A 22907-nucleotide genomic window follows, 5' to 3' on the forward strand; every position below is an offset into this window, starting at 1 on the left:
TGTGCCCTGGGGCTTTCCAAAAGCACCGCGTATACCTGTCTGGAGACTAGATTGGGGGCAGCATGCCAGTCACGAATGTCCACTGGAAAGGGCTGTCTCCAGGGTCCCTTAGGGCAACACATACAGGCAACAGGCTGCATACACTACTGAGGAGGCTGCTGTTTGCAGCCATTGCACACCTGGCCCCCACTGGGAAAAGAGCATAGTTGGTTTAATTGGCTGCAAACTGACTTGGGTTTTAATACTGTCACTTCCTCAATGTGTTCAGAATGAACTATAGCAGGGTAAAGGTGGAAAAAGGGAGATAGGTTAGGAGGTTCTTACAGAAATCTAGGGAAGAGGTGATGTGATGGTGACTTGAACCAGATCTTTGCTTGAAGAAGATGACTTTGGCAATGAGGAGAGAATGGTGGCAGAGGTAATTATTAGGAGGCTACTGCCAGTGATTAGACTCTAAACTGGGATGGTTTGTGCAGAAATGAAGAAGAAACTGCAGAAAGATCACCGTGGAACTTGACAACTGTTTTGGCTGTAGGGATTGAAGAGAGGGAGGAGACCAAGGTGACATGGAAGTCTTAAAATTGGATGGTAACCATTACCATAAACATGACCCTATTTTTGTAAGTCTGTCCTAACCCTCTGTGACAACCCTTGGTGCTCATGTAGTGTTTCCACTGGGTTATTAATTATATACCCATTTTTTCCTACTCTGTTTTCCCTCCTATTACCCACCTAGAGAGCTGAGAGAACAGCTCTGATTCTTACAATTGTGGCAATAGTAAGATATAATTAGGAATGAAGAATTATGAAAGACCAAAGAATCTAAATTTGTATATAGTTTGTATATGAAAAATAACCAGCCACTGGAAGAACATTAGTGTATATTGGTCAAAATGAATTTAGCAGGTGACACATAAGACGTGTTAGGGAAGGACTTTGGTTGCCAGGGGAATGCTCTTCGGGATGATGCTTGACCCCCTGGTAATGATGGCAAAAGGCAGTTACCCAAAGGAAAATGAAACTGATGGGGCTTGGGGCATATCTGTGAATTTGAGGTTACCATGAACTGTTTCAATTCAGTAGTTCAACCCTAATATCCTACAGCCTAATTATACCACCTGAAGAGGCCATATGTTGACTAAGAGTTAGTATCTAGTGACAACCAGATCTGTGGTCCGTGGGCGAGTCACTTAGCCTCTTCAAGCTTCAGTTTCACCATTTGTAAATTGAGAGGTTTTGACCAGATTATCTCAAATTTCATCCAATTTAATAGTGTCTAACTCCATACTGTGGGATTTAGTATGGACAAAAATATGTTAATTTCAAAAAAAAAGAGAGTGGAGGTGGGAGAAGAGGAGAAAACTCAAGTCTCTTCCCATAAGACAAGGTGGAACTATTGCTAGCAATGCTTTTTCGTTGTTTCTGTCCCCCATGATTAAACTATCAACATATATTCAATTGAGATACAGACTTAAGGCATTCGAGACATATGTGTACCTTAACTTAGAGAATTTGACTAAAATCTTATTTTCCCCGAATTTACATATTCACTTTGAAGATTTATATGTTTCCAATCCTGAGTTTATAACCTCAAAGGATGGGAAGAAAAGAAAAGCAGGGGTTGCTTGAAGAACTGTATAATCTGTCTAATAAATAACACAGGTGGACAGGTATATATCTGGATGGTAGCAGGGTAGTTGAGGCACTTTTGAGACTTTGACATTTCTCACTCTGATTTTACATGACAGGAAATCATGAAGCTTGTCACTGTGCATAGAGCAGTTTTCTGTACCCCACAGGGAAAATTAAAGAGAAAATACCAGGTAGAGATAGTCCTAGGGTGAACTGATCTCTCTTAAAAAGGCTTCAGTTCTGATATAAGTAATCCCCCTTCTTTTCTTTTTTCTAGGCAGTAAAGATTGGGGTTTGTGTCAGCAGGATGTGATGAAGACATAGTACAAAGATGTAGAAGTGTAGATCCCTGAGGGAATAGATATATTAAAAGTAGAAAAAGAACTACACATATAATAGTATATTTGTCCCAACTGCTGGAGGGGAGGATGATCTTTAACAGCATTTAGTTGGTGATATTTGAAGACAGTTTTATGAGATCCTGTGACGAAATAATTCTCACTTAAAACTCTTAATGGAATTCTCCCCACCAGTGATACGACCATATTTTTCTTAGTTAAAAGGGATGTGAGCATGCATGATGTACATCATTCAGCTTCTGTTTTGTTGTAGGAAATAAATATACAGGTTGTGGCAGAAGGGTTAATTTCAGTTCCCAACAGGTGATTTAAAAAAATATGGTTCTTTCCTAATCACATCTCTTAACTAGCACTGCAACATATTTCAACATATTTATAATATAAAAATAACTGCTTTCGTGCTGATTGTATGTTATTGTAAGATCTTGAAGTATCTTCTGAATCCTGGAAGATTACTAAATTGTTAGCTGTTACTTTGCTTACTTTAATATTGCTTTATTACTCCAGTATTGTTTGTACTCTATGTGGTAGTTTTTGTTAACCACTGTATTTTATTAAGTAGAGTATACCATTTCCAATGATTCTCAACATTAGAAGTAGAAAACCACATGCAAAAAAAAGAGAAAGTGTTGGAGTTTTTGAGAAATGGGCATATATTAACAGAATCAGTAAGTTCAATGTTATCTAGAATATTTATAAAGGTGTTCGTTAAATTATCTATCAGATGCAACTGAGTTCTAGACTGAGCTGTTTCATTATATGTCATTACTATTAAATGTGACATTTTTCCTGTTGTTCATGTTTTTAAAAGTTTTATGTATCTCAAAAATATGATTATTCATTCTAAAACTTTGAAAAATCTTGAATGGGCTTATGACTTTTTTATATCTGTTCTCACGTTTGAGCACTGTGGTAGTGATGTCTGTTCCAAATCTGACTTTGGGAACTTGGGAGTCATCTTCAAAAAAGAAGAGACACCCCCTTCACCAAACCTTCATTTTTAAATCCTTAATAAGTTGTTTTTTTCTTTTGTAAAGAATGTGTTTATAGATTTAAAGTTTCTAATTCTCTTTGAAGAATTATAGTTGATAAAATAAAAAATGAGAATCATTCAATTATTTTCTTGTTTGATCTATGAATTTCTCTTATCTGACAGGTATTTTTTTTTCCTTTTTGGTTTTAATAGAACATTCAAATAAAAACTTTGGCAGATGATGTGGTAAGGTGGACTTAGCATGTTATTACTTACTTATGCATGTTGCCTTTTTATTAAAGTGGGTGGACATTAAAGCATTGATATATGTAAAGATATAAAAAGTCTAGATGTTTACAAAGTACAGTAGATGGAAGAATTGTCAATAGAGTGGCTTTTCTTTTTTTTGATATAAACATAAGCAATTGTATGTGTTCTCAAAATAATTTTGATATTACCATCCTGATATATACCTTAGCTACTTTAAAAAAATCAGTATAAATCTAACTCTGGAAAACACAAATGTTTCCTTTCTCAATAGCCATGTAAATTGACTCTGAATATGTTAAGCATTAATATTAACAGTAAAGGAAATTAATTTAAAATGGAAAGGAAGTTAAGTACATTATGTTAGAAATGTGGTATTTAAAATCCTCAAATATTTTTGATCTGAGTCTATCGTAGTAAAACTTATTAAAAGTTATGGGCTTAAAATTTAAATGTGCCCTTTTATAGCTAAGCTTTTAAAATGTGGTATTTTAAGTATTTTTTCTTTGTGAAATTACCTGTCTACAAATAATGTAGAATATCGTTCATGATTTAAGGAAGTGAAAGTATGTGGCTTAACTTTATTTTCTTATCAAGATATAGCTGAAAGCAAAAGCCAATTTTCTAGATCAAAGTGAAGAGCATAGTGGAAGATCAAATATATATGTAAATAATGCTACTCAGTGAAAAAGCCAGCACTGCAAAAGTAAATATTAAGTGATATGAAGGGAAAGGAACAGAGATATGTTGATTTAATGGTCGATTGCATATTTAAATGCTTTTGTGTCCACCATATCTTTTAGTGAAATTTGACTCTTGGTTATGTACTCAGCTTATTTGGGATTGCTTAATGTTTTTTCTTGAGTTGTTTGAGTTGGTTATTACATATCTAATCTAACTTAATTTTCCTCAAAAACATTCAAATTTAAAAGAAAATATGAAAATATAGAAGGTGATTCGAAGAAATGAATCTTTATGTGAACACTGGGCTAGGAACCAGGGACTCGTGAATTTAGTGAGTCACTTTTTCTGTGAAGTGAGAGAGTCGGCCTAGATGATTTTTCAAGTTTCTTCCCAGCTCTAAAATATTATGATTTACATAATCTCTTTGTAAGCAACCATGTACTAAGATCATTTTTGGAATCCTAAATAAGCTGCTTAAAACTGCTCATATTTCTTTCAAAGTACACCTTTTAGAAAAAAAAACTGTTCTTTGAATCAAAAAAAAGGATGTTCTTTTAATGGGGGTCAACAGAAGTTGACATAATTGTGGTAAGAACTTCTGTGATGCTTTTTATACTGTTGAAGTGATTTATAAGGACTTGGTAATGTGGCAGTGATGAGGCACTGTCCTGATATCTAACATATCTGCTTGTTTAACGTGAGCTGACAGTATGCATGCATGTGCTTCCTAACAGAAACCAGAATAAAACTGAGTTGTATTCAGTTTTATGGTTATTACTAATTTTTGATGTCCAGTGTTCTGTGGTTTAAAACAGAATGGCCTATTTACATGCAAGTGGAGTCGTTAACTCACTTTATGTGAAATCGCAAGCTAATTATTAGAGATTGTACGTGGAATCAATGGTTCCAAGTCAATGTCCATAAAATAGCAAGTTCTTCATAGTAGTATTTGTAGGAATAAGATATTTCTGTTTATGTTATATTTCCAGAGCAAAAAGGTAATGTTTTTAATTTTGTTGTGCTTCCTTGTTGGTCCCACGTTTTAGGGAAGAAAAAGGTGTGTGTAATAATAATAATAGTAATAGTAACAACAACAACAATAGTAATAAATAGTAGCTAAGTACACTAAACATATAACTTATTTAAATTTCACAATAACTGTTTCTTTGTTGCTTTCTCTGTCTACCCTTCCTCCTTCCCTCCCTTCCTTCCTTCCTTCCTTCCTTCCTTCCTTCCTCCTACATACATTAACTTGTTGTCCCTATTTTAGAGATGAGGAAGCAGTCATAGAGAGACCAAGTAATTTGCACAGGGTAACTGACCTAGTAAATTGCAGATTCAAATCTAGGTAGTCTGGCTCCAGAGTCCATGCTCTTAACCACTGTATTCTACTACTACACTGCCAAAGTATTCATAGATACTTGTCACAATTATTTTGGTGCTTTGAAGAAGAGAAACATTACTATAATTTCCCCCTTAGAATTGGATATTCTTTTCTTTTCTTTGTTTTTTTTTTTCTCATAGTTTGAAAGTTGCCGCCAAAGACACGTTCTCTCTCAAACCACTACACGACTTTGAGGCCGGACTTTTCTGACCTAGTTACTGTGCAGAACAGAAATGACAAGGGACTAAGTTTTACTTTTGAGGAATACTTTTCACTCCCTAGATTTCTGCGGCTGCAGAGCTACTTCAAGGTTTCAAAATAGTACAATCTCTAACTGGAGCTTGCTGCTTAAAATAACATTTTGTCAAAAGACAATAATGATTCCTAAGTGCTATTTTGATGTTTCAGTTCTTCATGTTTGTTCGTGATTCTTGATCTCTTCCTTAGGGCTTCTTGTTTTTTTCTGTTTGCAGCGTGACCGAATTACAAGTTTTAGAAAATCTACTGTCAAAAAAGAAAAACCTCTTATCCAACATCCTATTGATTCTCAAGTTGCGATGAGTGAGTTTCCAGCGGCTCAGCCATTATATGATGAACGATCTTTGAATTTGTCCGAAAAGGAAGTACTGGATCTCTTTGAAAAAATGATGGTAAGTTAGACCCCCTGATTTTGTTGTAATTTTAAAATGCATGTGCCCAGAGTAGCACTGGGTTCTAAGTAGGGCTGTTTGTATGGACTGTGTTTATATCACATAAAGGAGAGACCAGAAACTTGTTGATACAACAGAACTGTTTTCGAAAGCATCTGTCTTTCTGAGCTATAATATGTCTGTCTCTTCCACTATGAGCTCCTAAAAGGGGGGGCTGTCTTACTTATTTTTGTTCTCTAGTATTCAGTAGTCTGTGGCACACTGAATCAATTTTTTAACTACCTAACTTGTGTTTCTGTTTCTATAAAGCAAAACAGGCCTAAGTCCACTTTTCTGAAAATAACATAAGGTATCTTGTTAGGTATATGAAATAGAGTTGGGAGGACAGAGTGTAAAAAAACAAAACAAAACAAAACAGTAGAGGGGACAGAAGAATGAATTCCTCCAAGTTTGTTCTATTATCAACAGTCATACCATCTATATTTTCTAGCATACTTCTTATATTTTATAGCTTGTGATCTAGATTATTTCTTATATTAGATAATAAATATAATACTTTGATTATTCAGCAGTTTATACCAAGAGAGGGGAGAGATGAGGCATCGGGCCATCTTGGATTGGTTTCCTTGATCAGAGAAGTGGAGATCCTGATTCATGATTCATTAATTTCTAATTCTGTCCCACTTATCATGGCAAAATTTTTTTTGTGAATCTCTATTCATTTTGAGTTAAGGTCCACAAGAGTTTCAAAGGTCTCCTTACCCATACCAAAAGAAGAGGTTAAGAATACTGGAAATCTAGACCCTTCTACTCTGCCCATTATGGAACATCTTGTTACCACCCCGCCCCCAACCCCACTAGTAATTGAAAGTTGTTGAATGAATACAAATTCCCTTTATCTTTAAACTTTTCCTTTAATGTTCCTTCTGTCTAGCCAGAGCTGACATCCAGCTTTTCCCTTGTCACAAGTCCTGACATTCCCACTCTCTTCAGCCTTTCCTCCTAGTCCTATGGTACACCCTCTTTCCGGCTGCTCCTTCTATGTCAAATTTTTTGAACCATCTTTCAACAACCCTTTCTCTTGTAAAGTCTATTATCTGCTGACCAGCCATGATGATGATAGCATCTGGCTATCCTTTTGACCCTTCCCTTGCTATTCGTTTTGGTGATTTCAGCTATTACATTGATAACCTTGCCATCACATTGTTGCCCTTAGTTCCTTGGTTTCCTGAACTCTGACCTTTGCATCCATGTATTTAGCTAATTATAGACATGACTACACCTTGGACTGTGTCACTCTTTGGAATGATTCCACCTCTGAGATCTTTAGCTCTGAAACTCTTCTCGGAAGCTAAACAACCTATATTACCTTTTCCAGGCCCTTAATTTTACAGGGCATGTTTGTGTAGTGGTTAAGAGCTTGGACTTTGGGGTCATTCAGCCTTGAGGCTGAGTTCTGCCTCTGCTATTAATCACATTACCCTGTGAAGGTGATACATCCTCTCTACACTTTATTTTCCATAACTGTAACAAAGGTATAAGAGGGTCTACCTCATATGGTTATTTTTAGGATTAGAGGAGATGATATTCCTAGAATAGTGCCTGGCATAAAACTTTCTATAAAAATAATTTTATAAATGTTTGTTGCATTTCCTTCCTTTAGCAAATAAAGCTCTGTTCTTTCTTCAGTTTCCCCTCAATTTGCAACTTGGTTGTCTTATCTTAATCACCCCAAACCAACAACGACAGAAACAAACATTCTTTGACATTAATCAAACTTTTAAATCTTATTTTAAACTCTTCTTCTCTTTACTCAAACTTCACTCAAATGATACTTACTCCTTTAATCAGCTAACCAATCGGTTACTAATTTTTGCAGTAGTGAAATAGTTCTTTTAGTTTATCGTGGCATTGCCACCCTCCAGTTCACTTTAGCTCAACACTTACGGGCCTTCTTCCACGCCATTCATTTTCTCAGTCACTTCTAATTGCTTTCCAAATCCCATTGGTTCTGCTTTTGCAATGACTTTTATGTCTGTTTCCTCAGTTGTCCTCCAGATGCTCTTGCCCTGCTTTAGGCAGTATCCCTCTCTGGCTTTTTCTCGTGGGCTACGAAAGTAGCCTCCTATCTGGTCTTCCTCCTGTCCTCCAGGTTTTGCCTGTTCTAATCCAGTGGTGCTTTATTCATGATTCTGAAACAGATTCCTTTTCCAAAGCCCCAAGTAGGCCCTTCTGTTTTCACACAATCATCTTCTATGTCCCTACTCCATTCCCTCCACTGTGCTTCTAGATGACTATTTCACACCTTTACTTTGCTGCTCAATCCTCAGAACTCTTACCCATCTTTATGCTCTGCTGATGAGCTTGCTGCGTAATTTACTGAGTAACCTGAAGTGATCAGAAGAGAGCTTCCACAGACACTCACCACCACATCTACCTAAGTTTGAGTATCTGCAGTCTTGCTACCTATCACCACCATAGATGAAGTTTTCATCTTCCAGTCCCTCCATTTGTGTACAAGGTTCCATTCCTTTAGATCTACTTACTCAAGGACATTGCTCCAATCATTTTTTCCTCTCTCTTCTGCCCTTCCCAGCAGCATACAAATGTGCTATCTCACTTTACAACTTTTTCATGACTTTATCTCCCTTGCCTGTTACCACTGTATTTTTACTCTCCTTTGAAGGAAGACACCTCCTAATAATTTTGTTTATATTCACTGCTTCTCATTTCTCTCGTCTTACTTTCTGTCTTAAACTCACTCTAGCCAGGCGTCCATCCCACCATTCCATCAAAATGGCTCTTATCAGTGTCACCAGAGATCTTTATGCTGCTGAGTCCCATGTTCAGTTTTCAGTTCTCATCTTAACTGACCTATCAGCAGCAGGTGATGCATTTGGTCATAAATTGCCCCCTGCTCCCCCTTTATTTGGTTTTCCTCCTATCTCTTTGGCTGCTGCTTTTTAATCTTCTTTGTGGATTCCTTTTCATGTCCTCAACCTTTAAATGTTGGAGAGGCCCAGGGATCCATCCTTGGACATGTTCTCTTCTCTATCTACACTGTCTTCTTTTGTGATTGCAACCAGTACTGTGGCTTTACATTTCACTGTTATTCTCACAATTCTCAAATTTATCTACAGCTTAGTCCTCGTGTCTGAACTCTAGACTCTCATAATCAAACTTCATAATTGACATCTCTCTCTGATTGGTCAGTAGACTTCTCAAAAGTAACATATCCAAAACCAAACTGTTGATATTCCCCTCCAAACCTGCTCCTCCCAGTGTCTCCCCCTTCTCAGTTGATGGTATATCCATCTGTCCAGTTACTCAGGCCTAAAACTTTGGAATTGTCTTTGTCTACTCTCTCTTTCTCACATTCCACATTCAATTGACTAGGAAACCCATGCACTCTTCCTTCAAAGTACGGTACTTACAAGAGCTGACCATTTCTTACCGCCTTCACTGGTCCCATACTGGTTGAAGCCTCACCTAGGCTGCTACAATAGTGGTAGAACTATTAGGATTAACACAGTTCCTCATTGGTCTCCCTGCTTCCACCATGACCCTCTGCAGTATATTCTCAGCACAGAAACATTACCCTTTTAAAACGTGAACAATGTCATGTCACTTGGGTTCTCAAATCTCTACTATGGCTTCTTGTTTCCCTCAGGGTACAAAAGCCAGTATCCTTATAAGAGCCTGTAAGGCCCTGTATGATCTGATCCCCACTTTACCTCTTCGATATCTTCCTCTACTATGCTCTTCATTTGCTTCAGTGACACACACATATGCCTTTTACATGATGATAGCTGTAAGCAAAAATGATTCCTGGCACTTATAAACTTTTTCAAAATTTGTGTACAGCATTTACTATGTTTTCAAACCTTTTACAATATTTCCGTTTTGTGGTTTGAATTTTAATTCTAATGTTTCATCAACAAATTACCACTTTCCTCTTTAAGTATGTTATGTTTTTAAAAAGATTTGCTTGTGGATTCATAAATGTGACTTAAAGAAAGGTACAACTTGGTGCCACATTTTCCTTAATGAGAATTTTTCCTTCCATGGGAATGTTGGAAAAGGAAATCAGACAATTATGATTTACTTAAAAGTAACAACAAAAGATCAATAAAAAACTTTTTAAGGGTTGTATCTCTTCTTTGAGAGAAGTCTACTTGTACATTGAACATTTTGCATTTTCTTTATTATCTTCAGTTTGTCTGTAATCAGGTTAAGTGAACAACTTATTTTATGAATTTTCACAGCTTTCATTTACTGTGCACCCTTGGGCCCAGCATGTAACTGAGCAGTTTACATGTATTGTTTCAGCTGATCTTTGTGACAGTGCTGCAAAGAAGGCAACATAGTTATACTCCATTTTTCAGATAAGGAAATTAAAGCTTAGAGAGAGGCTAAAGAAATTGGTTCTGTAACTTGCCTTAGCTAATACGGGGCTGAGCTCAAACTTAAATTTAGGTACATAAAAATCTAAAAAATTGGCATTTTGGTAATCTCTGTCTTTAATAATATTTCATTTAAGCTAAATGTAAAATTAATACACTTTCTTTGCACACATACTAAGTGGAAGTAGAAGGCAACTCTGAGATACATTGCCTCGCAGGTAAAGCGAGATGGATGGATTGTTTCCTATTGATGACAGAAGGTTGTCTTTTTCCAGAGCATCGATTGAAAAGAAAGAGGCCCACAATTTAGTTTTGGAAAACTGTTAAAATGCCATCTTCAAAGTTGATTGGGAGAAGACACTTAAGTCATCAGAAGTAGATTTCCAGATATGAAATTTCCCTTTTTTATTTCATTCTTTGTAGGTGTCCTTCCATGTACAAATAATGTAATAGATGTACTTGTCCTACTTGATGGCTATTATGACAATCTTGTCTCTCTTGATTCTTATCCTTCATTGTGCTATTCCTGTTTTCAGACTTTTTACACTTTAGAGTACTACAAATGTTTAGACCATTGGGCCTTAAACACCTTGTATGTGTTTTAGGATAGCATACCTTGAGGAGTGAAACATTTAAAATAATTACATAAAATAGCACATTATAGACAGTAACAGAGTATGAGACGCTTGACAAGAAATATATTACATTAAAATTGCTAATATAATTTATTATTTGGAATTTCTGGGGGTTGATATATTTTGGTGAAACTTTTGGTGAAAGGCTTAAGTAATGAAAGGCAATATTCAAATAAATCCTCTATTACTCTGATAATTGAAACTCTTGTTATGTCTGAGGATCATATTTGTCAACAGAAGTTCTCCCTGCACAGGTTTGTAGATGTAGATAATAGGGCAATGTTGGGCTCAATCTGAAATTACTACAGATTTTTTAAAAAGTGTTAATTCTTTTATTTGATTACTGTAACTTGTATTTAACTACTAATAGCTCATTTTAAACATCACTTGACACTTTATAGCCAAGTAAAATCCTGGAATGAGTCCAGTTAACTGAAAGATCTGAATGGTTAGGTTTTACTTTACTAGTGAGTTAGTAGATTACTAACGTTCCATTGACAATGACATCTGTTCTACGCATTGATATGCCACTTTTCATATTGTGGCTGCTCAAGGAAACAAGTATAGACAGATCTTCTGAGTAAGGGTATCCATGGCTATTGCTGATGGATGTAAAGCTCTAAATTTGAAACTTTTAGATGACTGCTTTTTTCATGGAGCACACACTATTTATTATCAGCATGTGTTCAGTAGTTTGTAAAACTGGATTTTGTACTTGGAGTGTGGTCATTGCCTATTAATTGAAAATTAGAAAGTGGTTCTTTTATTAAAACTTCCAGGAGTGGAAAAAAATACCCTCACTCGTTTTTATATGATTTTTATATTTACCTGCATGGGATAAACTATACTTGCTCTTTAAGATTCCTGTTCCCCTTTTCTGCCCAGTCGTGTTTTCAAATCTTCCACAAGTGGGTAAAGGTAGTAGGACCAAGACAACAATACTGCTTCCACATTTTGGGGAGGGTAATTTTAAAAGATGACTGAACTATTGTAATATTACATATCACCTTTAATCCCCAATTCAAATTTGAATGAGGTTCATATTTATCATCTTTTTCATGTTAATCAGAGACATTTTGTATTGTCTCTAATTAGGACTGGTGAAATATCTTCTCCCTTACACTTTAAATATACGGAAATTAATAATGCTGTAATTGAATAACTATTCAACATGTTAAGGTATCATAGCCTTTGAGCTTACTGAGAATAACTGAACTGATCTTTGTACATTGAGAATACTGCTTAAGGACTATTAAATGTTTAATAGCGATAGCTCATTTTTGAATAATGCAATCAGAGCAAGGAGAGAAATGTGTCTGGACACTGTCCATTTCCTTTTTTTTTTTTTTAACTTCTTTATTGGGGTATAATTGCTTTACAATGGTGTGTTAGTTTCTGCTTTATAACAAAGTGAATCAGTTATACATATACATATGTTCCCATATCTCTTCCCTCTTGCGTCTTCCTCCCTCCCACCCTCCCTATCCCACCCCTCCAGGCGGTCACAAAGCACCGAACTGATATCCCTGTGCTATGCGGCTGCTTCCCACTAGCTATCTACCTTATGTTTGTTAGTGTATATATGTCCATGCCTCTCTCTTGCTTTGCCACAGCTCACCCTTCCCCCTCTGTCCATTTCCTTTTGAATATTATTTCCCTTTTGTATGCAACTGTTCTAAAACTGTTTTTTTTTTTTTTTTTGCTTAGGGGATAGGGGATTTCCATTTTAAGCTTAAAAAAATAAACATACAGAGATGTCTTGGAAGTTCAAGTTGGAATTTAATTTCTTTTACCTAGTACAGGATCTGTTGAGTGGAAGTCCAGCTGATGTTGGTCACATTAGAGTCCTACAGATATGTCAATAAGGACTGTGTTTTAATATAGGTAATTAAATAGTTTAATTGTATACAAAAGATGAGGCTAGTGATGATTATTGATTTATGATTAATTTCTAGGCACACTTCATTTCAACTTCCGTTATTAAAGGCAATGTTTAATATATGATTCCACATGCAAATGTGATGTTTTATACTTTGTTTCTGTTCAGCAATTTACATTAATATATTTTGCATTTTGGGCATAATTTAATGATTGTACAGTCATATGCAATAAATATTAAATTATCTGTCCCATATTCCATCTGGTAGAACTCATAAATAATCCCAAAGCTTTTCATTTTGTTCTCTCACTTTTGCCTTTCATCAGTTTTGAGACCCTGTTTGACTTTGGACCCCAGGTGCTGTCCTTGTTTTCCCCTGACTGCTCTCATGGGTTTCTTTCTCACCCAACAGCAGTCTTTTAGGAGTTGGTTAGCTTGGATGAGAACCTTTTAGTGCTCTCAGCATAAGTAATTTTAATTAAAGGTTAAGTTACTGTAAAATAAGTTATTGGTAACATAGGTCTTAAAATCTATAATAAGGCATGGAAATAATTTTCAGGAATGGCTAGATCCTTAGAAATTATCTAGATAGCCTACTTTCCATTTTTTACATTTATATTTCCAATATCCTTACTCTGTATCATTGGACTGAGAGAACGCCAGCATCATTTCTAGTCATTTTATTTTCTTACACACATTCCCAAGTAAAGCATATAAAGGAGGAGCAAAACTTACCCTGTAAACAGGTCTCAAAGTTAGCTAAATCTGGGTCACTTTTAAATTTCCTTCCGAAATATAATTCTCACCAAAAGTTCACAAATAAGGGAGTAGTAGGATAGAAGTCCCAGGAAGAGGAATTAAGGGAACTAGGTTTGTAAATTTACTCTGATTGTAGCTGATAAACTTCACAATTCACTGATTCTGTTCTTGATTTGTACATAGAAATGTTTCCTAAGGTATTTTTTCTGTTTGAAAAGTTCCACTAGTGTTTTTGGCCATGAAGGCATTTTCACGACCGTGTATTGATATGTGCAGTGTGCCAGGTCGTATGCTACATGCTGCAGGTACACAGATAAATCCAGTTCCTCCCTTGCCCCCAGAGAGCTCAGAATTTAGTCAGGGAGGCAAGCAAGTAAACACAGGATTTCCATGGTAATAAGACAGCTGTGAATAGGCTACTGTGAGTACTTAAGCCAGCACAGGGGCTCAGGGAGGAAAAAGAGAAGATCTGAATATACTACGAAACCCAGTGTCACTTCTGAATTTTCAGTCTTTATTTTTTTGACATTAAAGTGTTCTCAGAGTTTGAATGACTTAGTTCATCAAGGTCCAATGCCTTCTATATGCCAGGTACTGTTCTAAGTTCTGAGGAGGGAGGGAGGGAGGGAGGGAGGGAGGGAGAGAGAGAGAGAGAGAGAGAGAGAGAGAGGGCGAGAGCGCGAGAGTGAGCAACTCAAGGAAAATCCTTGCTGTCAAGGGTAGAGGTGATATAGCAGAACGTAAGGTGTAATTGTGGGGAAAAAAAAAAGGAAAAGCAAAGACATATTTCTGTATCATGGAGAAGTTTATTTGACAACTCTCTACTGAATGCCAGATACTTTGTTAGGTGCAGGGGAGCATAAAGATGGCAAAGACACTATCCCTGCCTCTAGGTTTTTATTTTGTATGACTCCCAAGGTAAGAATAGCTTTTATATTTTTAAATGGTTGCAGAAAATCAAAAGAAGACTGTTTCAGGGCACATGAAAATCTGAAATTCAGTGTTCATAAATGCAGTTTTGTTGAATGCAGCCACAGCCATTTGTTTACATATTGTTGATAGCTCCTTTTACCCTGTAACTGCAGAGTTGGGTAGTTGTGACAAAGACCCTGTGACCCGCAAAGCCTAAAACATTTAATGTCTGGCCCTTTATAGTAAAAGTGTCAACATCTGGACTAGTGTAGTAGTCTCTAAACTTTCTAATTTCCTATCCCGTTAGAAAAAAATATATATATATTTGAGCAAGTAACACCAATATGTTTTATTTATAAAATATACACATATATGTATATACTAATACTATGTATAAAATGCAGACATAGAAAAGAATGAGAAAAACATGCAATGAACAAGATTTTAAAATGATTTAAAATGAGTTTATTTATTAATGGTGCAAAAGCCTTTGCTGTCGCGATTAATAACTTTTTAGTGAGAGCAATGTCAGTATGTCATTATTTTTTATGTCTTGTTTTAAAAAAGAGACTAATTAGAAGGTTTAGTTCCGAGTCCATTTTATTTTGATATTTGGTTTAATGTCTGTTATAGTTGAAACATAAATCTGACAACGATGCATAGGTCCAAGTGGAATGAGAACATTATTAGCAACACTTATTAAATCATAGTATTAACTTTGCTCAGTCCAATCCATGAATCAAGCAAAAGTTTCCTGCTGAACCACGGCTAGTAAATTTCCATCTCCCTTGATGACGGTCAGTTGTTCTTGGAACTAATCTGAAGTGTTGCGTTTTTATATTTGTGAATAAATTGGTTCAAAATGGGCTTTAAAAAACGGGCTTCACTAGATGTCATCAGGGACATGGGCTTTTTGCATTTTTCCTTCCACATACTTAATGTGTAGACCCCCGCCCCAATGTTTGTCTACTCATGTCCGCTGCAGACATTGTACCTAATACCCGGAAGAAGAAAGAAGAGGTGAGTCATGCAAGGGTGAAGGAGACCCACCTGGCAGTTGGGTCTGCCAGTGTGTGGCTTTTTCAATGAAGTTCATTTGAAAAGCAGTTTCTTTCTCACCAGTTGTTAACTCTTAAGGGATTACTTGTCCTTTTGTGAATGAAAAATGCCCAAGTTATGTGAAATTTCAGAAGTTTTAAAATACTTTGTCATGAAATAGCTGGAAATCTCTCTGTAAGATACATGTTTTCATGCTCACTTCCTGTCTCATTTTAAAATATTGTAAGTATTTACCGTATTTGAAATATCTTGCTTTTATAAAAAACAACAAAAAACACCTATATTCTTGACTCTGCATACCACTGTGTATTTTGATTTCAACTTCTTTCTTGCAATGGTTTAAATTTTATATGTGGGCTAACCTTCCTTACTCAGGAATGCTTCCCACTTACAGTTTTTTCATAAAACATCCTTTTATTAAATAAATCATTTATTTTGGCAATATGTTTTCTCTGTTACATTGTTCCATTAGCAACTCAAAGAAAAGTAGTTTTTATATTTCATTATTGGAACAATCTAGCAAATAATATAAGCTGAGTTGTTTAAAAGAAAAAACAGCTGTATTTTCATTCAGCTGTATGATAAACCTCCCACACTGAGTAATTTTTCTAATACTTGTTTTAGCAAATTTTCAGCAATGATTTCTATGTGTCTTCTGACAGTATTTGCTGACAAAGGAATGTGTTTTAGTTTATTGCCATGTTGTTTTGCATGTATTATTTCAGCTGCTTCTACCAAGTGTTCCCCCCAGTGTCATGGGACCTTTTGTCTTTTGCTATTAAAGAAAGAAAACATTCAAAAGAGTCTTCTAAGCATGTGTCATTAAGTTTACAAAATTTCACTAAGTACTGGATTGCGTATCACATGATTCTAATTATTGCTGAGAAAGTCGAAAAAGCTTTCCTCATGGTCTAGATGTTTGGATTTTAAATGGTCTGCAAGTTTGAGGTAGCTTTATACTATCATTAGCTAATATTTTTAAGGTGCAATATGCACATAAAATGAGAGTCATCAGTGATAATTAATATACATGCATATTTCAGATAGTTACCTTACTAATTTTTAATCTTGTGGAACCAGCTTCTTATCAGCCTTATATTTTTATTACTTTTATCATATGACATGACTGATGAAAGGCTCAGACCTATGAGTAGGAGATATAACAGTCTAGTATTTTCTTGTTCCTCTGTACTTGCATTATTGGTATTATTATCCTCAATCTGTTGTCTTTGCAAGAATCTTTTAAAGCTACTTTTCTATTTTGTTGTTGTTGTTTTGAGGGTTGACTTAGTTAAAACTTGGTAAAATAGTCTGTAAGTCCACTTAACCAGGTACTTGTAAACTGCAGTACGTTGCAGTACACTGACAGTGAAAAAATATGCATTGTGAATACCCCACTCCTCCCTTGAGATACCTCATGTACCATTTGGACCTACGGATCCAGTGAGGGCTTCAGTGTTATTCTCATGTTAAATATTGAAGCTTATTTTCTTGTATTTTGAATAAACATCAATATTTCACAAACCACAGTGGATCCTTTAAGTAATCTTTGGACTCTGGACACCGGTTCCATGTTGAGCTCAGGATTAAGGATTATGGGAGAGTAAAAATAATATTTGGGTTTCCTAATAGCTAAATAGATGTTCTGAATTTACCTTATTGATGGTGAAGAGGTATATGTAGGTGTTCATAGTTGTAGTTTCCTCCAATAGGCCCTGAAAGTAGAAATAGCTGAAGACTTTTTGTGCAGCGCTCAGTAACATTCACTTAATTTCATGCTTGCTTGCCCCGGCTTTTGGCTTCATACCATTTGTAGAGATAATGTATTTGGACAATTTTTTTCCCCTTTAACTTTGTTTTCCATGTAAACTTCTATATGTTATGCTGCTACATTCTATATAGGTAAACTTAACTAGATCATTTGATGACATGAGGTAGTTAATTAATACCAGGTACAATTGGCCATTTATTTACTTATGTAGAAAACTCCTGATGCTTTTATTGGAATTTTAAAAAGAAATGTTCTATCCTTTCTAGTTCTAGTAGAGGAATTATCTATAGAGCATATCTTTATATAAACGTTTCTTTAGAAAAGAATAAAGAAATAAATGTAAAAATCCATTAATTTATAATCTTAAAATAATCAAAGATAACTATAATTGCTGTTCATGCTAGGGTATATTTTTAGGTACTAGGGTATCATTAGTTTATTCTCTTCAGGGGTACAGGTCCCCTCGAGATAGAAGTTAAAGAATACTTGAATAATTACTATTGAGAAGCAGAAGGAAGAGGGCAAGCATTAGATGGTGAAGTGAAGTTCAAATTTAAAAACAGCGAGTGGAAAATCCAGCCTTAAACTGGGATCAATGCATGTTGCAGAAACAGAAACAGTTACTTTATAGAAAATATATAGACATTTTTAGCAACTGCATAGAAAGGAGAAAGTATTACTTCTTATAGAGGAGGAAAAGATGTAAAAACGTAAAGGGTTGACATTTACCTTTCATAAAACAAGTGAGGAAAACAGTGGGAGGGTTAGGAAAATAGAAAATGATGTTAGGACACGAGAAAGTTTAAAAAATTGTACTGTCACCTGTTTAAAGATTTACTGGGGGGTGAGAGGGAGAAAGAGAGAGAGAATGAGAATGAATGAATGAAAGAGAATACAAATGAATGAATAGGCAGCTGGTTCAACTTTTAACCTTCTCATTTGACTCTATTCTTATACGGCTCCTCAGTTATAACTTTAAGAATACAATGTGTATTTGCTGAAGAAGTGAAGGAGTTTGTCTATAATAGGAAAATTGCATCATGGCATAAGTGGTAGGAGATAAAATGGTTTAGTGTTTACAAACATGGCTTGATACAAATATTATAAGTGGTCAGTTATTTACTTCAGCATTTCTTAAATTACAAAATACCACATTCTTCTCATGTATTGTGGAAGTACTAACTAAATGTTAAATACACTAAAAGCTTGCTTTTGTGTTTTGAGTACTATAAGAACTCAGTGTGTTTAACACTACTATATATAAAATAGATGACCAATAAGGACCTACTGTATAGCACAGGGAACTCTACTCAATATCTTATAATAACCTATAGTGGAAAAGAATCTGAAAAAGAATATTTATGTGTGTGTGTGTGTGTATATATATATATGTATATATATATATATGTATATATATATATAACTGAATCATTTTACTGTACACCTGAAACTTAACATTGTAAATCAACTATATTTCAATTAAAAAGAAAAATACTCAGTGTGTTTAGAAGTAGTTTCATATTCAATTACATTTTTTAGAATTAATATTGAATTATGAGTATTGCTCTATTTAGTTTTATGATTGTATTATAAAGCTGGAGTTAATGATTTGGAAGTATTAGCTGCCTAATTAGTAGTATGCTGCTTCTTTCTGTAAAAATAAGATGAGTCATTGTTCATGTGAATGGTACCTAGTCCCAATCAACCTATGCAGCAGATTTATAGGTATAAAAAATGTTTGTGGCTTTGCTCTATAGATAATTCCTCTACTAGAACTAGAAAGGATAGAACATTTCTTTTTAAAATTCCTCACTTGTTTTATGAAAGGTAAATGTCAACCCTTTATGTTTTTACATCTTTTCCTCCTCTGTAAGAAGTAATACTTGCTCCTTCTTTCTATACAGTTGCTAAAAATGTCTATATATTTTCTATAAAGTAACTGTTTCTGTTTCTGCAACATGCATTGATCCCAGTTTAAGGCTGGATTTTCCACTCGCTGTTTTTAAATTTGAACTTCACTTCACCATCTAATGCTTGCCCTCTTCCTTCTGCTTCTCAATAGTAATTATTCAAGTATTCTTTAACTTCTATCTCGAGGGGACCTGTACCCCTGAAGAGAATAAACTAATGATACCCTAGTACCTAAAAATATACCCTAGCATGAACAGCAATTATAGTTATCTTTGATTATTTTAAGATTATAAATTAATGGATTTTAAATTATAAATTAATGGGTTTTGTGGATTTTGTGTTTGTGGTAAAGCAAATTAAAATATTTAGAGAAAAGCTCCTAAGTATCACATTGGTTCAACAGATATTTATTAAATGCCTGGTGCATTCCAGGAACGCATACTCTTTGCTTGGAAATACAAAGAAAAAAAGAACCCAGTTTCTTCCCTCAGTTAGCTTATATTGATACAATATAGGAAATTAATATGGAAGAATAGAGTGAAGATAGTCATTTCTAAATGAGATGCTTTGGGGGAAATCTGAAGAATTAGCAGAAGTACATGAGTTAGCCCGATATGGATTTGGGCATGGTGGGGTGCGGTGAGGTGGGATAAGATGGGGGTTAATAGATGAAGAGGGTGCTGAAGTTGACAGCATTCTAGGCAGAGAGAACAGCATCATGAACAAAGTAATGGAAGTGTGTAACAGCATAGTGTATGTAGAAAAACTGCATACAAGCTTGTATCATTCAAACCTAAGGGGTAAGATGAAAAGTGGTAAAAAAGAAAAAAAGGGTACAAATGAACTTATTTACAAAACATAAGTAGAGTCATGGATGTGGAAGACAGGCTTATGGTTACCAGGGGATATGGGTGCAGGGAGGGATAAATTGGGAGATTGGGATTGACATATACACACTACTATATAGAAAATAGATAACTAATAAGAACCTGCTGTATAGCACTGGGAACTCTACTCAATACTCTGTAATGGCCTATATGGGAAAATAATCTAAAAAAAAAGAGTGCATATATGTATATGTGTAACTGCTTCACTTTGCTGTAAACCTGAGGCTAATACAATATTGTAAGTCAACTATACTGCAACAAAAATAAAACAAAAAAAAGAAGGGTTTAGGCCATTTACAGGAGAAAAAAGAAATGAGACCAGGGAAGTGATAATAACACTAATAGCTAGCATTCTTTGATGGCTAGTTAATATACACGAGGCTTGGGTTCATGATCACAATTAATCTTGACATTCCTCTGAGGTCTGTATTCTCCATATTCCCCTTAATGTCCTGCCTGCCTCCATGATTCTAGTCTGATAGCATGATCTTAACAGTGTGTGCCATTAACAATTAGATTAGAGGTACATGGTAACATAGAAATGTCACTGGAAGGAGAGCAAACTACCTACAGACTGCCAAAGGTGACACTCTTAAGCCTGGCTGTGACGTGTACAAATACAATCTTGTCACCGTTCCAGAGTCGATTCTACTTGGGGATGCAGATTCATGCTAACTACATTTGCAGGAGACTATAATTTAACCAGAATGTTATGAGATGGTAGGGACATAGTCCATTATACATGAGCAGTATTTAGGGGGTTTTGATGGAAACAAACACAATATGAGTCAGCAGAATGATGTACTTGCCAATAAAGCCATAAATTCTGAAGCTGAATTAATAGAGGTATAGTATTTCAAGGTGAAGGACGTGGAAGTCCTTTCCTTCCTTCATCTGCCTATCAAAGGGGATAGGTATATATACACGAAATTTATAAGTATTGATTGTCAATTAATCATCATAGGAATCACTGCAGTGGGTGCAACTATAGATCATGAGATTCTTGCTGTCACTGAAGTTACTATTCAATTGATGCAGTTTGATTACTTTTTATGTATCCTTTGTTTTTTCCCCCACATTCTCACATATGAATCTTTAAAATAATTTTAGTATTTTTCTTTGTTGGCCTATTAGTTTACTTCATTAAAAAATAGTAATGGTTAGAATTACTAAGCAAGTAAAGGGATAAAAATACTGATTTCTTTTTCTGTTTTTAAAAAATTGAGGTACCATTCAGATGCAATAAAATTCACCCTATTAAAGTATACAGTTCAGTGTGTTTTTTTCATATATTCAAATAGCTGTGCAACCATCACAACAATCACTTTCAGAACATTTTTATCACCCCCAAAAGAAACACCGTATATGTTGGCAGTCACACCCCAATTCTCCCATCCTCACCTTACCCTGCCCCTGACAACCTCTAATCCACTTTCTGTCTCTATAGATTTGCCTGTTCTGGATATTTAATATAAATGGGATCTTACAATATATGGCCTTTTGTGACTGGCTTCTTTCATTTAGCATAATGTGATTTTAAGGTTCATCCATGCCATAGCATGTATCAGTACTTCATTCCTCTTTGTGGCTGAATAATATTCAGTTGCATGGACATATGACATTTGTTTATCCATTCATCACTTGATGGACGTTTGGATTGTTTCCACTCTGCTGCTTATGAACATTCATGTACAAGTTTCTTTTTTTTTTTTAAAGATTTTTTGATGTGGACCATTTTTAAAGTCTTTATTGAATTTGTTACAATATTTCTTCTGTTTTATGTTTTTTGTTTTTCTGGCCCTGAGGCATGTGGGATCTTAGCTCCCTGACCAGTACAGGGGTCAAGCCTGTACTCCCTGCATTGGAAGGCAAAGTCTTAACCGCTGGACTGCCAGGGAAGTCCCCATGTACAAGTTTTTATGTGAACAGATGTTTTCATTTCTCTTGGGTATAAGCTGAGTCATGTGGTAACTCTAAGTATAACTTTTTGAGGAACTGCTAGACTGTTTTCCAAAGTGGCTGCATCATTTCACATTCTCACCAGCAGTGTGTGAGGGTTCCAATTTCTCCACATCCTCACCAACAATTGTTATTACCTTTTTTGTCATAGCCATCCTGGTGGGAGTGAAATGTTATCTCACTGTGATTTTTTTTTTTTTTTTTTTTTTGCGGTACGTGGGCCTCTCACTGTTGTGGCCTCTCCCGTTGCAGAGCACAGGCTCCGGACGCGCAGGCTCAGCAGCCATGGCTTACGGGCCTAGCCGCTCTGCGGCATGTGGGATCTTCCCAGACCGGGGCACAAACCTGTGTCCCCTGCATCGGCAGGCAGACTCTAAACCACTGTGCCACCAGGGAAGCCCTCACTGTGATTTTGATTTGCATTTCCCTGATGAATAATGATGTTGAACATCATGTGCTTATTGGCCATTTGTATATCTTCTTTAGAGAAATGTCTATTCAAATCCTTTGCCCACTTGTATTTGGGTTATTTGTCTTTTTATTGTTGTCTTGTAAGGCTTCTTTTTATAATTTATATACAAGCCCCTTATCAGACATATGACTTGTAAACATTTTCACCCATTCTGTAGGTTGTCTTTTCATTTGATGTTACTTTTTGAAGCATAGTCCTTTCCAACTTGATTTTGTGACCCTTCAAGGGTGTCTTAATATAGCGGTCCCCAACCTTTTTGGCACCAGGGACTGGTTTAGTGAAAGACAATTTTTCCAAAGACAGGGAAGTGG

General features: G+C 35.6%; 1 protein-coding gene and 1 non-coding gene across 2 annotated transcripts in view; one reads left to right on the top strand and one right to left on the bottom strand.

The window, feature by feature from the left end:
- Positions 1 to 22907, top strand: part of DIAPH2 (diaphanous related formin 2) — a 741115-nt gene that overhangs the window by 57635 nt on the left and 660573 nt on the right. Inside the window, exons 2-3 of the mRNA XM_065900213.1 lie at positions 3178 to 3210; positions 5773 to 5949. Coding sequence (XP_065756285.1) covers positions 3178 to 3210; positions 5773 to 5949 — 210 coding nt within the window. The remainder of the gene's footprint in view (positions 1 to 3177; positions 3211 to 5772; positions 5950 to 22907) is intronic.
- On the bottom strand, positions 91 to 225 carry LOC136143143 (small nucleolar RNA SNORA70). Its single transcript, XR_010657844.1, has one exon. It is a non-coding gene; the product is annotated as a small nucleolar RNA SNORA70 (small nucleolar RNA).

The sequence above is a fragment of the Phocoena phocoena genome, chromosome X, assembly GCF_963924675.1.
Source record: "Phocoena phocoena chromosome X, mPhoPho1.1, whole genome shotgun sequence".
NCBI lineage: Eukaryota > Metazoa > Chordata > Mammalia > Artiodactyla > Phocoenidae > Phocoena > Phocoena phocoena.